Source organism: Nematostella vectensis, chromosome 1 (genome assembly GCF_932526225.1).
Source record: "Nematostella vectensis chromosome 1, jaNemVect1.1, whole genome shotgun sequence".
In the NCBI taxonomy this organism is placed as follows: domain Eukaryota; kingdom Metazoa; phylum Cnidaria; class Anthozoa; order Actiniaria; family Edwardsiidae; genus Nematostella; species Nematostella vectensis.
The window spans coordinates 7137094-7155620 of NC_064034.1; the positions used below are offsets into that span (position 1 = coordinate 7137094).

At 45.4% G+C, this 18527-nt stretch overlaps 2 protein-coding genes across 3 annotated transcripts; one reads left to right on the forward strand and one right to left on the reverse strand.

The window, feature by feature from the left end:
- The first annotated feature begins 734 nt into the window (after positions 1–734).
- LOC116603007 (homeobox protein pv.1) lies at positions 735–3241 on the forward strand. Of its 2 annotated transcripts, XM_048730889.1 has the most exons (4): positions 735–1012; positions 1144–1305; positions 2269–2304; positions 2335–3241. In XM_048730889.1, exons 1-4 carry the CDS (start codon positions 790–792, stop codon positions 3057–3059), a joined length of 1146 nt encoding a protein of 381 aa, XP_048586846.1. In that variant the 5' UTR covers positions 735–789; the 3' UTR covers positions 3060–3241. The 2 variants fall into 2 exon arrangements, with proteins under 2 accessions (XP_048586846.1, XP_032219811.2); XM_032363920.2 differs by having other exon boundaries at positions 2269–3241.
- A 48-nt stretch (positions 3242–3289) lies between these two features.
- LOC5519031 (pikachurin) lies at positions 3290–9340 on the reverse strand. The gene is made up of 13 exons (XM_032363916.2): positions 8972–9340; positions 7916–8234; positions 7379–7713; positions 6560–6679; positions 6250–6487; positions 5680–5908; positions 5254–5434; positions 5091–5163; positions 4932–5010; positions 4781–4842; positions 4318–4404; positions 3906–4006; positions 3290–3678 (listed from the first exon to the last, which is right to left on the reverse strand). The coding sequence occupies exons 1-13, from the start codon at positions 9042–9044 to the stop codon at positions 3539–3541; spliced, it is 2037 nt and encodes a 678-aa protein (XP_032219807.2). The 5' UTR covers positions 9045–9340; the 3' UTR covers positions 3290–3538.
- Positions 9341–18527: the final 9187 nt, after the last annotated feature.

Genomic DNA, 18527 nt, shown 5'->3' on the forward strand with positions numbered 1-18527 from the left:
ATTTTTTATTTATTTTTGAAAACCGGAGAACCCGGAGTAAAGCCCTCGGAACAAAGGCGAGAATCCAATGGTGAGGAGAGAAGGGCAATACAGAGCGACGTTCTGTCAGCTGCGTCACAAATGATCCCCATCAATTTGCAGCCGTTTTCCAGGATTTAAAGGTGGTGGGTTTTAAGGGTGGTGTGCGTGCGCATATATCATTTGCGAAAACTCTACCTCTAGTTTGGTATAACGACCACAAAAACTCACTTTGTAGTCGTAGAAGTACCCTTATCTACTCTATATTTTAGATATTTAGATTATCGGAATTCACACGCAGGGTAAAGCTGACGAGTTCATGCAGCTAATTCTATCCAGCAAGTCTCGACAAATGAATGAATTATACTTTATGCATCTTAACTGACTTACCAGATTGACGAGCGCTTTTGTCTTTTGTGTGTTATAATTAGCGTATTCTTCTATGGAGGAATATCACAAAGAGCTCCTATGTTATTTCTCCATTCCCTTCATTAGAAAGCACATTGTTGTATGGGATGCATTGTTTTCATAAAAGCAGAAAGGCGCAATAGGCTGTTACATTCAAATTACCCGCCATTTTATCTGTAAGCGCTAATTAGCCAAGTAGGCCTGAGCTGCAATACAATGTCATGCGCAATAACAGACAATTACTGCAAACCATTAAATCAACATGCCGCAAATTTGGGGCAATTTTTTATGTATTTATTCCTGGCGCTTATATAAACCGATCAAAAGTCTATCCCTGCGTAGCGTGCCGCACACACCACCACGATGGGCTCGAGGTCGGAATCTCAGAACAGATTTAGCATTCGCGAGCTTTTCCCTCAAGCCTATGAGCGGAACTTATCGTTCGAGCTGGTCCCTACACACAATATTAGCAGTGCATCTACGACAAGCAGCCACGAAGATCTGTCCTCAGTCCACACTTCGACCCCAAAGAGCGAGCAAAGACATGGATTTCCCATCAAGAGAGAGCATCTTTCCTGTGATACAGGTGAGTTTATCGAGACAGAAAGAACACTAAACACCTAGCACTAGCACTCATTACCGCTTTTACAAAACTTTTCGAAAGAGCAAAATGTGATCGACAAAATAAAGTTAATCGTTGTGTTCGATGCTCTTCAGTTTCTCAATCAAGATCGCCATACAGCCCTCGGTCGAGCCGCAGGGCCAGGTCACTAAGTTATGTGAAGAGTAGAAGATCACATCGCAGCCAATCAGACGATTCGCCATCATATGTTCCACCAGTCTTGTGCAAGAGAACGTTTGCTCCCATTTATGACGAAGGTACGAGTTTTTATTTTCGAAATTCACCTTGGCATTTGACCTTTCTTCAGATATGGAGGTCCAGTAGAATATTTGCGCGAAAGCGAGGCTTTTGTAGGTCGAGTCCGTTTACTATCCTTATAATATGCTTTTTCTAGGTTTGAGCAAATTGTGAAATAATAAACCACCTCCAGCCTACTAAAGCTTCGCTAATGCGTTCAAATACCATAGAACCCAATTACCTAGACAATAGCGCATTGTACTAACTACTTACTAACCGAGAGTGAGGTCATGCCTGGAAATACCAAACTGAGGCTTTGGCGTACCGACCGGGGCTTTGCGAGGTCGATGCGCCAAAGCCGAGGTATGGCGATCTTGCATTTACGAATAACAGGCAGTACTTATCTTAAATTTTCCTCTTCAATCTTTTCAGGATAATAAAGCTCCGACTCAGAGTGCTCGTCCTCTCCCATTATCTATTTTAAGACCTTGTTTTGTTTCTTGTTTTTTTTTTTTTGTGGCTTTGGTTTTTTGGTCGATTCTGTTTTAGCGAAATTCGTGCAACCGAACAAAACAACACAAAAAAGCTCACAAAATGTCCCGCTCCGGATACGGAAAAAGAATGCCCGCCAACCAACCATTTCTGCTTCTTCTGGGTGTTAGAATTCTCTACTAGAATGTTCGCTGTCGCTCATTTTGCAGTTTGAAGGTAGAAAAAAATTCAACAAACCGAAGATTGTGAATTTTTTTTTTCGTAGGACAATACGGAATTCTGTTATGCGGAATTCCGACGGGCAATACGGGAATGTCACGACTACCAATTAGCCAATCACAGCGCGCGTACTATCGTGGCCATATAAAAAGATACTGTAATGAATGTATTTAATCAGTAATATATCGCCGAGTATTCTGTATCCAATATGTCCAATTCCTGGCGTCCAAGAGTTATTTTAAAATCTTTTTATTCTCGTTTGTCTTTCGCAGGTCCAAGAACCAGTGCCTCGGTTTGCTCGTCCCCAGGCACTCGGTCAAGTCCCTATTCGTCCCCAGGCACTCGGCCAAGTCCCTATTCGTCCCCAGGCACTCGGCCAAGTCCCTATTCGTCCCCAGGCACTCGGCCAAGTCCCTATTCGTCCCCAGGCACTCGGCCAAGTCCCTATTCGTCCACCGGCACTCGGCCAAGTCCCTGCTCGTCCACCGGCACTCGATCTAGTCCTTGCTCGTCCCCAGGCACTCGATCTAGTCCCTGCTCGTCCCCCGGCACTCGGCCTAGTCTCTGCTCGTCCCCCGACACTCGAACCACTACTCGTTCATTTTTTACCGAGCACCAGGTGGCGTGTCTGCAGCGTGTTTTCGCGAACCGGCGGTACGTGTGCTCAAGTGAACGCCAGAAGCTCGCCAAAGAGTTGAACATGACGGACCAGCAGGTGAAGACGTGGTTTCAAAACAGACGAATGAAAGTCAAGCGAAAACGCCAAGAGCAAATGCACCAAGACTACATCTCAAAACTCGCCTATATCCATAGTGTAGCAAACAACGTCAAGCCACAGCGATACCACGACTACCTAGGAACAATGTACGCCACAGGGTACCCAATAATGCCGCACTCCAACCCCTTTCAGCAACCTCGCCTCGGTCCCATGGCGCCAGTGTTCGGTGGGGAGTATCCTGGACCCGAGTTTAACAAACTAGGGTTTCCCATCAGCCATTGCGTGCCTCTCTTGCCGTTTGACAGGCCACTTTATAATCTTCCACCAAGACCCTTGATGCCATAGTAACAGTCCATGCCACAATCTTCCGCCAAGTACCCCGTTACCATATAACAGGTCATTCTACAATCTTCCACAGAAACAGAATTGCTCGTTGATAAAATTCATATACGTAGAAGTCTTCAATCTAATTTCTATTTTGTTAAAGAGTGTGAATTCAGCTGTTGGATTAAAAGTCGTATTCTATTGATAAGTTTTTTTCCTCTCTCTATTACATTATATCAATCAACACAGTCAACACGGATATCATTCTATTTTATTATACATATATTATAGATTTGACCCCGATTTTTCTATTTCTGCGTCTGCTATTTCTCACAAGAATATATTCATTGCATCAGTTTACATTAATTATATACATCTTTATTTGTAGTGTCAAATATATATTGTTTTACTTTAAATAAATAATTGAGAAGTGACTAAAACTTCTCAGTAATTGATGTTGGTATTTTGTGGCCGAATCCGTTATGGATATCTGTATGTTTCTAGTACGCAGAACACGGTCGGACATTTTGTCCGGAAGTTACTTCCGACGCTAAATCGACAGGAACGTCACCGACAATTAAATCCTTTAGACATCCGACAAGCCCTGACATGAATCGTCTGTCGACTGTCGGTGCACCACCTGAATCAAAAGTGCGAAGTGTTTGTCATTGTGAGGTTTTGCTTTTTTAGACATGTTAGATTTTATTTATTATGTTTATTTGACAAACAAACCTGGAATAACTAACTTTAAAATTAAAAGGAACATAGTCCTAGGGGGTTGCATATTCGGTGCTACCGGGGTCTACATGTGTGTTGAACCGGGGAGCTTCTTTGGAAATACTAAAGGAACTACTCCTCATAACTTACCAATAAACAAAACGTCACTGTTGAGTTGTCGATACTGGGAATCACTAGCGATACCGGCTTTAATTTCGTCGTCGACCTTAAGGTAGGCTGCGAGGGACTTTCTGCAAACAGACATCAATTCATGTTGGAAAATGATCAAGTTACTAACAGTTGGGGAAGAGCTGACGGGCAAGGTGCTATTTCTGCTTTGTTAGCGTGGCTTGATGTGGGAGCTGCGCCTTTGTTATACGTCCTCCCCAAGAAAGGTCGCTGGTACCCGCTTATTGCAGTACATAGAGCGATGGCTCTTCACGAGAGGGCATACAGTTTGCTGCATGTCCTTACTCAAGTGTTGCGTGATGCGTAAATAAAAGGCTCACGTGATGCTTCGTGACTGAGACAACCAAACGTGATTTGTTGCGCGACAGCATACCTGACAAACTTCACGCTGTGCCAGTAGCCATCATCCAGTGTTGCGGTGGACCTAATGACAGTCTCACGACCAGCCCCTAGGTCATACCTGCAAAAAGGGACCATTAGAATATCGAAACGGTACAGCATTTTATAAATTACGCCGAATGTTAAGGTGACAAAAATGACGAAGCAAAGTGACGTTTCATAATACATTCACAGGAGGACTATTGCTATAGCTTATTTTCGACTCTCTTCCGTCGCACATTAAAGACGCAGACCTGAGTTAATATGCTCAGACAAGACAAAATATTGTTGGTTTTACCCCTATCTGTCAAGTGTAATTTGCGTTTTTTCCTTTTGAAGCTAGTAAGCATGCGATAGTGTACACCTTTGTTTTGTATATAAAATATTTGCTATAATTTTGTATATAAATAGATCCAATTGCCTACTCCTGTAACTATAACCAATTGCTTCTCTCTTACCTGACTTCCAGTATTCCATCTATAAGACCAATCGTGATGTGATCTCCATGACTGACGCTTTCCTTAAACAACAAACTAAACTTAGTTATACACGCAAGAGACATTGAAAGGACAGCTATAAAAGCAAGCAAACAAATGGCACCGTCTTTACCTTCTGCACACTAAGCAGCAAGCCACTGCTTTCCTGAGTCCGAAAGAGAAATTCCAGTTCCGTATTTTTCCCAGACAACCTAAGACACACAAACAAGGGTGAGAGGTCTTATATCAACTCGCCGTGTCTCCACCTTCGAGGCTTAAAAGTCGATCTTACCTTGATAGAATTTCCGAGCCTTTGAATTTCATGAACCCGTCTCCAGCAAAAGTAGGAGCGCTTACCCGCCGAGCTAGCATGTAAAAAAAAAACATTTAAATTTTACGCATTACTTGAATGTCATTGGTTATTTGTCACGGGTCCCGTGTGACTTGTGGCTCACCTCTCTCGCACATCATGCCCGTGTATCCCACTGCACAGTGACACTTGTAGTGATCCATCTTTGCTTGGCATGTGCCGCCATTGAAACACAGTAAGTGCGTGACACAGATGTGATCACAATTCAGCACGTTGAGACCAGAGCGAGCAGAAGGGAGGTGCAGCTCTCTGGAATTAACTTTTACCTGGAAAATTGTGAAAGATTTGTTTTTGGATGAAACTCGACGTACAGTGGTAGCCTGGATTTTGAGCTTGGGGTTCTTTTACCCATTTTGTAGACCATTTTCTCCTTTGTTGCTCGTCCTAGCGACCTTTCAGTAGAGTTAATGTGTGCGTGGGAGGAGGAGGGGGGGTGTTTCGTAAGAACCCTGGCTACGGGCCTTTATGTGGTGTTTTTTCTGGGTACATAAGAATGTTATAAATGGCTAACCTCCTGTATGCACCCATTGAATCCGTGTGGCATGTCTACGATGGCAGGTTGCTGCTTGTAGTCCGCCATTCCTCCCAAATACACTTCCTGCTCCAAGCTGATTAAGCTCATTCGACCAGGCGATGTACCTACCACAGGCGGTCCACCATCAAGAGATAGACCCCCTGTTCTTCCATCCCTTGAAATGACGATAGTATGCCAGATGTCGGCCATGATCGGTGCGCTACTTCTGAGGGATCAGACACAAAAACATTAATATTACACCCGTGAAAGAGGGGCAAACACCAAGTATCTAGACCTGCGCCTTGCACGACCGTAACATGTGTGCGTGACATGATCGTGACATATGTGCGTGACATGATCGTAACGTGTGTGCGTGACAGCCCGGTTGCTCTTCTCGTTCAACTTAATCCTAACAACAAGAAGACCGTTCACTATCTAATCCTAGACAACCAAATGAGTACCGCTTGACATTATCCCAACCGACCTCAGGAACACCTTTCAACTTGATCTAATCCGATTACAGAACCGTTAATCCCAATCCCAACCTATTACAGGCAGACAGCTTACCTTATGACAGCAGGCCCAGAGCCGCAGTCAAAAATGAACTCCACTATCCCTTCTCTCAATGACAAGGATATAAAGTCTGTTTTCCCATGTTTTTTCTGGCTGTTGAAAAGAATGAGGCCCGTATCTGACCTCGGCTTCAAGACGAGGCTGATGGTAAACGTCCTTAGTGTTGATTGCCCGAACGATGGGTATGTTAGATAAGATTGTCCAGAAAACGATGGCATGACAAGTTTAAAATCTGCAAAAGAACATTAAAATTAAGAGTTAGTGCTTTAAAGCAACGTAGTCGATAATTCCTTTTTCTTCTTACCGTGTTCACACAAACGACCATACGTTCCTAATGGGCATGCGCAAATAGGCTCTCCGCTGACGGCATAGTGACATGGAGCGTTGTGGTGACACTCGCAGTCACGTGATTCGCCGCACTCCTCTGGAGAACAAACAACATGTTTATAGCATTAAATCATTTCTCGATTATTACCTACGCATAACTTCAATGTCAGATTGTAAGCTTCATCAGATAGGCCACAAAGAGGAGGGCATCTGAAATAGATATAGTGAAAGGTTTATAAAATCCACTAGTATTTACCTTATAGCGAAAGGTTTATATAATTAACTAGTATATAGTTTATAGTGAAAGGTTTATATAACTCACTTGTATATAATTTATAGTGAAAGGTTTAAATAATCCACTAGTATTTAATAGTGAAAGGTTTATTAATTCTTTATATAATTTATAGTGAAAAGTTTATATAATCCACCAGTATATATACTTGATATTGAAAGGTTTATATATTACTCTAGTATATATTTATTAGAGAAAGGTTTATATAGATAATCCACTAGTACAGTATAGTGAAAGTTTAATATAATCCAATAGTATACTATATTACAGTATTATGTAGTAATAGTTAAATGTAGCACAGGGGCGTAGCCAGGGGGTGGCCTAGGGGATCCAGGACCCCCCTTTTAGCAGCCAAAAACAAAGTAAATGTATGAGACATTATCTAAAATACAGAAGAAAATGCCTTGAAAGTCCCTTTTGGGCCCCCTCCTGTTAAAAATCCTGGCTACGCCGCTGATGCAAGCCGTGCGACCGTCGAGAATTACTTGATCGCTGTCGACCTACCAACTTGGCGGGACTTGACAACGTCTCCAAGAGCCTGAGAAAGGTCCAGCATGCGCCCATCCACCACAAAGCTCTTGACACAACCAGTAAAGCCACTATGATAAGGGACAGCGTCTGAAGTGACTCTACGCATGCGTGGAACGCCACCAAGAAACAAACGGGTCTTTAAATCCATCATGCTTTGCGTGCCTTTAAGAGATTGCGTGACTAGGTCACCATTGTCGACCATAAGGTGTGCGTCACGCTTGTCACGGAACACAACCACGTTGTGCCACTGGTTGAGAGTGATGTTCTGGCGAGATCGCACTTGGGCTATGTCTGCTCCGCAGCTAAATCTGTCATATAGAGATCATTACGTTGCATAGTGTGGATGAGGTCTTAGCAGTCCTTGGGAAAAGTGTTACATGTGTAAACGAGGCCCTGACTTAGTGGATGAGCGTTAAAGGCATTACAATAGTGTGTTTGAGAGCTGCGAATTATCCATCAAAATCATCTTCAAATGGGCTTGTTTCGTACATTATTAATGTTGACACATACCTAAATTCCACATGCCCATTTCTAAGCCCTAAAGCCAGAAAATCTTTTCTCTTGTCCTTTCTCCCGCCATATAACAATAGTCCATCCCCACTACTTGCTTTGAACATGATTGACAGCTCGAATGATGTACGTGCACTTCGTGGTAACCTTGGTAACGACATGTATGAGGTTCCTTTAAAGCGAGGCTGCCTCGCACTTCGAGCGTTTGGCTCAGCAGCTTCTATGCTCTGTGTTTTCAAACCATTTGCTAGTTTTTCTGGCCGTGAAGCGGATTGTTCTGCTGCCTTGATGATCTCTTGAGAAGACAAATGACTTTTTGCTGCGTTAGGAAATAAAGTATTATCCTATTTTAGTATTAGAATAGCAATAGTTGATTTTAGAAACTACAAACCATTTTCCTTGTCTGTTCTAGAATGATGTTCTAAACAGTTCAAGGAATTAGGACCGGAAGCCAAAATGGACGAACGTAATTCTGACAAATGTGTATTTGAAAGTATTTGAAAGTTAAACAATTTGTTGTGGTATCCCCAAATAATCAAACAGTTGCCACATGATAACTTTATTCCACACCTAAAACCTGAGCATAGCACATTTCAAAGTAGTACGAATAACAATAAATAATTTATATATACTAGTAGCAGTATGGTTTAATCCTGCACTATTATCAAAGCCACGAGTAAACAAATAAATCAACACATCACGGACATTGATATGTTTGTAGTCTGATGAATCTTGAAAAAGGATCTAACATTTTTTTTCTTGAAGCAACACGAAAACACACAGCATGATGTTTGATTTGCATGCAGACTTATGGGAGGAAAGTTATTGCTCATTTAAATCGAGTTTAAAAGCGAAAGCTTCCTTTAGTAGGCTAAGTGTTCGCTAGAAAAAAGAAAACTCACGCTATTTTTATAGCAATTACATTCAAAATCACGTGACGAACGTAGAAAATACTAATAGCATTATTAAGCTCTCTAAGAATTGATAGCTGATAGTTGAATTTCTAGTAATAATTTACATTGATGGAAAAAAAACTCCCGTATCGCGCGGACTTACCGGCATATCCAACCTTAGGCCGAGTGATGGTGAGAATGAAGGCGAGGAAGTGAAGGGAAACTCGTGAAAACATATTGACCTAGTAGCAGTCAGACAGTGTGTAAAGGCACGGGAGAATGAACTTGCGCAAGCGATCCGCAAAAAGGCAGCTAGCTGAATGAAGCGTGTTCTAAATGCCGAGACCCGTATCACTGTCAACGGCGCCAGCGATGAATAAGAAATTATAGCTCCTTAGTTTATCCAACAGAACAGAGTTAATTAGCCGAGGTTTGCTTCAATTGGACCCGTTTAAGGTTGTGTCAAAAGAAACAAACAAAAGTTGCATCTAAAATTAAAATATCGGTGGCCTGTTGATTGGAGAGGTCACAAGGGAGTTGTGTGCATTGATGCCGGTCAATCTCGCGGCCGTTTTCCGAATACCGCAAAACACCGGCAAAACAAACGAACACTTCCCACGCCAGACAAGTCTTTGTGCTAAAATACCTCAATTCTACTAGTCCTTTCCCTCAAAAGGTTTATGGTGGTTCTCGGGCAGGCTTGAGGCTCATGGACAATAAAAATGTATTGGGATGAAATATATGTAAGATTTACGCAAAAATTATTTATTATTATTAGTGCAGCCGTTTTTCTCTATTTTCTATGTGCTGTTTCTATTTGTGCCTGTTAATTTTACAATTGTGATATCTACAATCAAATGCTAAGTAAACTTCCCTTCTCACCCATACGTGACAGAACGCGTAACTTGTGGAATGATTGACATGGGCCACAGACAAAATAACATGTTCCCTAGTAAGTATTACCAGCAAACGGCTCTATTAGATTGTTTAGGTGTGTGTATTGCAAGCCGAGCCCGAGCGATGCCCGTGATAGAGTCCGGATTTCTTTACTTCTTAATAGACTCGCATTATTCATCTATTGTTCTTCTCTTTTGTCCATGGTGCCTGTCGAGCACGCCTAGTCGCCCGCTAGTCTGCCTGTAACCTTTGTTCCTGGCCAATTAAATGTACATCAAACGAGTGGTACAGCACCGATGGTAGACTTTCTGTCTCGAGAACTTCTATCGGTCTGAACGGACTCTGCTGCTCATTGACTTTACACAAAAGACTTTATTTAAGAAGACATTATATGATATATATACTATTTGTATTTAATATATACAAATTGGATCCCGATTAGTGAATGGAGACTGAGAAAACAAACAATATTTTGTAGTGGCAAATCACGCCATTGTGATTTACGCAAAGTGCTTCAGACGAGCAGTCTGGCTGTTAGTTCATGCATGCTGTTAGTTCATGCATCACAACACAGAAGGCAGTCTATGGCGCCGTACTGTACACTAGACAGACGGCTATCTATGGCGTCATACAACACACTAGACAGACGGCACTCTATGGCGTCATACAGCGCACAAGACAGACGGCACACTATGGAGTCATACAACACACAAGACAGACGGCAATCTAAGGCGTCATACAGCACACAAGACAGACGGCAATCTATGGCGTCATACATAACAAGACAGACGGCAGTCTATGGCGTCATACAGCACACAAGACAGACGGCAATCTATGGCGTCATACAGCACACAAGACAGACGGCAATCTAAGGCGTCATACAACACACAAGACAGACGGCAGTCTATGGCATCATACAACACACCAGACAGACGGCAATCTATGGCGTCATACAGCACACCAGACAGACGGCAATCTATGGCGTCATACAGCACATCAGACAGACGGCAATCTATGGCGTCATAATTCAAACAAGACAGACGGCAATCTATGGCGACATACAGCACACAAGACAGACGGCAGTCTATGGCGTCATACAGCACACAAGACAGACGGCAATCTATGGCGTCATACAGCACACAAGACAGGCGGCAATCTATGGCGTCATACAGCACACAAGACAGACGGCAATCTATGGCATCATACAACACACCAGACAGACGGCAGTCTATGGCGTCATACAGCACACAAGACAGACGGCAGTCTATGGCGTCATACAGCACACAAGACAGGCGGCAATCTATGGCGTCATACAGCACACTAGACAGACGGCAATCTATGGCGTCATACAACACACAAGACAGACGGCAGTCTATGGCGTCATACAGCACACAAGACAGACGGCAGTCTATGGCATCATACAGCACACTAGACAGACGGCAGTCTATGGCGTCATACGGCACACAAGACAAACGGCTATCTATGGCGCCATACAACACACAAGACAGACGGCAATCCATGGCGTCATACAGCACACAAGACAGACGGCAATCTATGGCGTCATACAGCACACAAGACAGACGGCAATCTATGGCGTCATACAGCACACAAGACAGACAGCAATCTATGGCGTCATACAGCACACAAGACAGACGGCAGTCTATGGCGTCATACAGCACAAAAGACAGACGGCAGTCTATGGCGTCATACAGCACACAAGACAGGCGGCAATCTATGGCGTCATACAGCACACAAGACAGACGGCAATCTATGGCGTCATACAGCACACAAGACAGACGGCAATCCATGGCGTCATACATCACACAAGACAGACGACAATCTATGGCGTCATACAGCGCACAAGACAGACGGCTATCTATGGCGCCATACAACACACAAGACAAACGGCAGTCTATGGCGTCATACATCACACAAGACAGACGGCTATCTATGGCGCCATACAACACACAAGACAGACGGCAATCTATGGCGTCATACAGCACACCAGACAGACGGCAATCTATGGCGTCATACAGCACATCAGACAGACGGCAATCTATGGCGTCATAATTCAAACAAGACAGGCGGCAATCTATGGCGTCATACAGCACACAAGACAGACGGCTATCTATGGCGCCATACAACACACAAGACAGACGGCACTCTATGGCGTCATACATCACACAAGACAGACGGCTATCTATGGCGCCATACAACACACAAGACAGACGGCAATCTATGGCGTCATACAGCACACAAGACAGACGGCAGTCTATGGCGTCATACAGCACACTAGACAGACGGCAATCTATGGCGTCATACAGCACACAAGACAGACGGAAATCTATGGCGCCGTACAACACACAAGACAGACGGCAATCTATGGCGTCATACAGCACACAAGACAGACGGCAATCTATGGCGTCATACAACACAAGACAGACGGCAATCTATGGCATCATACAACACACCAGACAGACGGCAGTCTATGGCGTCATACAGCACACAAGACAGACGGCAGTCTATGGCGTCATACAGCACACAAGACAGGCGGCAATCTATGGCGTCATACAGCACACTAGACAGACGGCAATCTATGGCGTCATACAACACACAAGACAGACGGCAGTCTATGGCGTCATACAGCACACAAGACAGACGGCAGTCTATGGCATCATACAGCACACTAGACAGACGGCAGTCTATGGCGTCATACGGCACACAAGACAAACGGCTATCTATGGCGCCATACAACACACAAGACAGACGGCAATCCATGGCGTCATACAGCACACAAGACAGACGGCAATCTATGGCGTCATACAGCACACAAGACAGACGGCAATCTATGGCGTCATACAGCACACAAGACAGACAGCAATCTATGGCGTCATACAGCACACAAGACAGACGGCAGTCTATGGCGTCATACAGCACAAAAGACAGACGGCAGTCTATGGCGTCATACAGCACACAAGACAGGCGGCAATCTATGGCGTCATACAGCACACAAGACAGACGGCAATCTATGGCGTCATAAAGCACACAAGACAGACGGCAATCCATGGCGTCATACATCACACAAGACAGACGGCAATCTATGGCGTCATACAGCGCACAAGACAGACGGCTATCTATGGCGCCATACAACACACAAGACAAACGGCAGTCTATGGCGTCATACATCACACAAGACAGACGGCTATCTATGGCGCCATACAACACACAAGACAGACGGCAATCTATGGCGTCATACAGCACACCAGACAGACGGCAATCTATGGCGTCATACAGCACATCAGACAGACGGCAATCTATGGCGTCATAAATCAAACAAGACAGGCGGCAATCTATGGCGTCATACAGCACACAAGACAGACGGCTATCTATGGCGCCATACAACACACAAGACAGACGGCACTCTATGGCGTCATACATCACACAAGACAGACGGCTATCTATGGCGCCATACAACACACAAGACAGACGGCAATCTATGGCGTCATACAGCACACAAGACAGACGGCAGTCTATGGCGTCATACAGCACACTAGACAGACGGCAATCTATGGCGTCATACAGCACACAAGACAGACGGAAATCTATGGCGCCGTACAACACACAAGACAGACGGCAATCTATGGCGTCATACAGCACACAAGACAGACGGCAATCTATGGCGTCATACAACACAAGACAGACGGCTATCTATGGCGTCATACAGCACACAAGACAGACGGCAATCTATGGCGTCATACAGCACACAAGACAGACGGCAATCTATGGCATCATACAGCACACTAGACAGACGGCAGTCTATGGCGTCATACAGCACACAAGACAGGCGGCAATCTATGGCGTCATACAGCACACAAGACAGACGGCAATCTATGGCGTCATTCAGCACACAAGACAGACGGCAATCTATGGCGTCATACAGCACACAAGACAGACGGCAATCTATGGCGTCATACAGCACACAAGACAGACGGCAATCCATGGCGTCATACATCACACAAGACAGGCGGCAATCTATGGCGTCATACAGCACACAAGACAGACGGCTATCTATGGCGCCATACAACACACAAGACAGACGGCAGTCTATGGCGTCATACATCACACAAGACAGACGGCTATCTATGGCGCCATACAACACACAAGACAGACGGCAATCTATGGCGTCATACAGCACACCAGACAGACGGCAATCTATGGCGTCATACAGCACATCAGACAGACGGCAATCTATGGCGTCATAATTCAAACAAGACAGGCGGCAATCTATGGCGTCATACAGCACACAAGACAGACGGCTATCTATGGCGCCATACAACACACAAGACAGACGGCACTCTATGGCGTCATACATCACACAAGACAGACGGCTATCTATGGCGCCATACAACACACAAGACAGACGGCAATCTATGGCGTCATACAGCACACAAGACAGACGGCAGTCTATGGCGTCATACAGCACACTAGACAGACGGCAATCTATGGCGTCATACAGCACACAAGACAGACGGCAATCTATGGCGCCGTACAACACACAAGACAGACGGCACTCTATGGCGTCATAAAGCACACAAGACAGACGGCAATCTATGGCGTCATACAACACAAGACAGACGGCTATCTATGGCGTCATACAGCACACAAGACAGACGGCAATCTATGGCGTCATACAGCACACAAGACAGACGGCAATCTATGGCGTCATACATAACACAAGACAGACGGCAATCTATGGCGCCATACATCACACAAGACAGACGGCAATCTATGGCGTCATACAGCACACAAGACAGGCGGCAATCTATGGCGTCATACAGCACACAAGACAGACGGCAATCTATGGCGCCATACATCACACAAGACAGACGGCAATCTATGGCGTCATACAGCACACAAGACAGACGGCAGTCTATGGCGTCATACAGCACACAAGACAGGCGGCACTCTATGGCGTCATACAGCGCACAAGACAGACGGACTCTATGGCGTCATACAGCACACAAGACAGACGGCAATCTATTGGTCATACATAACAAGACAAACATCAATCTATGGCGTCATACATAACAAGACAGACGGCAGTCTATGGCGTCATACAACACACCAGACAGACGGCAATCTATGGCGTCATACAGCACACAAGACAGACGGCAGTCTATGGCGTCATACAGCACACAAGACAGACGGCAATCTATGGCGTCATACAGCACACAAGACAGACGGCAGTCTATGGCGTCATACATCACACAAGACAGACGGCAGTCTATGGCGTCATACAGCACACAAGACAGACGGCAATCTATGGCGTCATACAACACACAAGACAGACGGCAGTCTATGGCGTCATACAGCACACAAGACAGACGGCCGTCTATGGCGTCATACAGCACACAAGACAGACGGCAATCTATTGGTCATACAGCACACAAGACAGACGGCAATCCATGGCGTCATACATAACAAGACAAACATCAATCTATGGCGTCATACAGCACACTAGACAGACGGCAATCTATGGCGTCATACAGCACACAAGACAGACGGCAGTCTATGGCGTCATACAGCACACAAGACAGACGGCAATCTATGGCGTCATACAGCACACAAGACAGACGGCAGTCTATGGCGTCATACAGCACACAAGACAGACGGCAATCTATGGCGTCATACAACACACAAGACAGACAACAGTCTATGGCGTCATACAGCACACAAGACAGACGGCAATCTATGGCGTCATACAGCACACAAGACAGACGGCAATCTATGGCGTCATACAGCACACAAGACAGACGGCAATCTATGGCGTCATACATAACAAGACAGACGGCACTCTATGGCGTCATACATAACAAGACAAACATCAATCTATGGCGTCATACATAACAAGACAGACGGCAATCTATGGCGTCATACAGCACACAAGACAGACGGCAATCTATAGCGTCATACAACAAACTAGACAGACGGCAATCTATGGCGTCATACAGCACACAAGACAGACGGCAATCTATGGCGTCATACAGCACACAAGACAGACGGCAATCTATGGCGTCATACAGCACACAAGACAGACGGCAATCTATGGCGTCGTACATCACACAAGACAGACGGCAATCTATGGGGTCATACATAACAAGACAAACATCAATCTATGGGGTCATACATAACAAGACAAACATCAATCTATGGCGTCATACAGCACACAAGACAGGCGGCAATCTATGGGGTCATACATAACAAGACAAACATCAATCTATGGCGTCATACATAACAAGACAGACGGCAATCTATGGCGTCATACAGCACACAAGACAGACGGCAATCTATGGCGTCGTACATCACACAAGACAGACGGCAATCTATGGCGTCATACAACACACAAGACAGACGGCAATCTATGGCGTCATACAGCACACAAGACAGACGGCAATCTATGGCGTCATACAGCACACAAGACAGACGGCAATCTATGGCGTCATACAGCACACAAGACAGGCGGCAATCTATGGGGTCATACATCACACTAGACAGACGGCAATCTATGGCGTCATACAGCACACAAGACAGACGGCAATCTATGGAGTCATACAACACACAAGACAGACGGCAATCTATGGCGTCATACAGCACACAAGACAGACGGCAGTCTATGGCATCATACATAACACAAGACAGACGGCAATCTATGGCGCCATACATCACACAAGACAGACGGCAATCTATGGCGTCATACAGCACACAAGACAGGCGGCAATCTATGGCGTCATATAGCACACAAGACAGACGGCAATCTATGGCGCCATACATCACACAAGACAGACGGCAATCTATGGCGTCATACAGCACACAAGACAGACGGCAGTCTATGGCGTCATACAGCACACAAGACAGGCGGCACTCTATGGCGTCATACAGCGCACAAGACAGACGGACTCTATGGCGTCATACAGCACACAAGACAGACGGCAATCTATTGGTCATACATAACAAGACAAACATCAATCTATGGCGTCATACATAACAAGACAGACGGCAGTCTATGGCGTCATACAACACACCAGACAGACGGCAATCTATGGCGTCATACAGCACACAAGACAGACGGCAGTCTATGGCGTCATACAGCACACAAGACAGACGGCAATCTATGGCGTCATACAGCACACAAGACAGACGGCAGTCTATGGCGTCATACAACACATCAGACAGACGGCAATCTATGGCGTCATACAGCACACTAGACAGACGGCAATCTATGGCGCCGTACAACACACAAGACAGACGGCACTCTATGGCGTCATACATAACAAGACAGGCGGCAATCTATGGGGTCATACATCACACTAGACAGACGGCAATCTATGGCGTCATACAGCACACAAGACAGACGGCAATCTATGGCGTCATACAGCACACAAGACAGGCGGCAATCTATGGCGTCATACATCACACTAGACAGACGGCAGTCTATGGCGTCATACAGCACACAAGACAGGCGGCAATCTATGGGGTCATACAACACACAAGACAGACGACAATCTATGGGGTCATACATAACAAGACAGACGGCAATCTATGGCGTCATACAGCACACAAGACAGACGGCAATCTATGGCGTCATACAGCACACAAGACAGACGGCAATCTATGGCGTCGTACATCACACAAGACAGACGGCAATCTATGGGGTCATACATAACAAGACAAACATCAATCTATGGGGTCATACATAACAAGACAAACATCAATCTATGGCGTCATACAGCACACAAGACAGGCGGCAATCTATGGGGTCATACATAACAAGACAAACATCAATCTATGGCGTCATACATAACAAGACAGACGGCAATCTATGGCGTCATACAGCACACAAGACAGACGGCAATCTATGGCGTCGTACATCACACAAGACAGACGGCAATCTATGGCGTCATACAACACACAAGACAGACGGCAATCTATGGCGTCATACAGCACACAAGACAGACGGCAATCTATGGCGTCATACAGCACACAAGACAGACGGCAATCTATGGCGTCATACAGCACACAAGACAGGCGGCAATCTATGGGGTCATACATCACACTAGACAGACGGCAATCTATGGCGTCATACAGCACACAAGACAGACGGCAATCTATGGAGTCATACAACACACAAGACAGACGGCAGTCTATGGCGTCATACAGCACACAAGACAGACGGCAGTCTATGGCGTCATACAGCACACAAGACAGACGGCAATCTATGGCGTCATACAGCACACAAGACAGACGGCAGTCTATGGCGTCATACATCACACAAGACAGACGGCAGTCTATGGCGTCATACAGCACACAAGACAGACGGCAATCTATGGCGTCATACAACACACAAGACAGACGGCAGTCTATGGCGTCATACAGCACACAAGACAGACGGCCGTCTATGGCGTCATACAGCACACAAGACAGACGGCAATCTATTGGTCATACAATACACAAGACAGACGGCAATCCATGGCGTCATACATAACAAGACAAACATCAATCTATGGCGTCATACAGCACACTAGACAGACGGCAATCTATGGCGTCATACAGCACACAAGACAGACGGCAGTCTATGGCGTCATACAGCACACAAGACAGACGGCAATCTATGGCGTCATACAGCACACAAGACAGACGGCAGTCTATGGCGTCATACAGCACACAAGACAGACGGCAATCTATGGCGTCATACAACACACAAGACAGACAACAGTCTATGGCGTCATACAGCACACAAGACAGACGGCAATCTATGGCGTCAT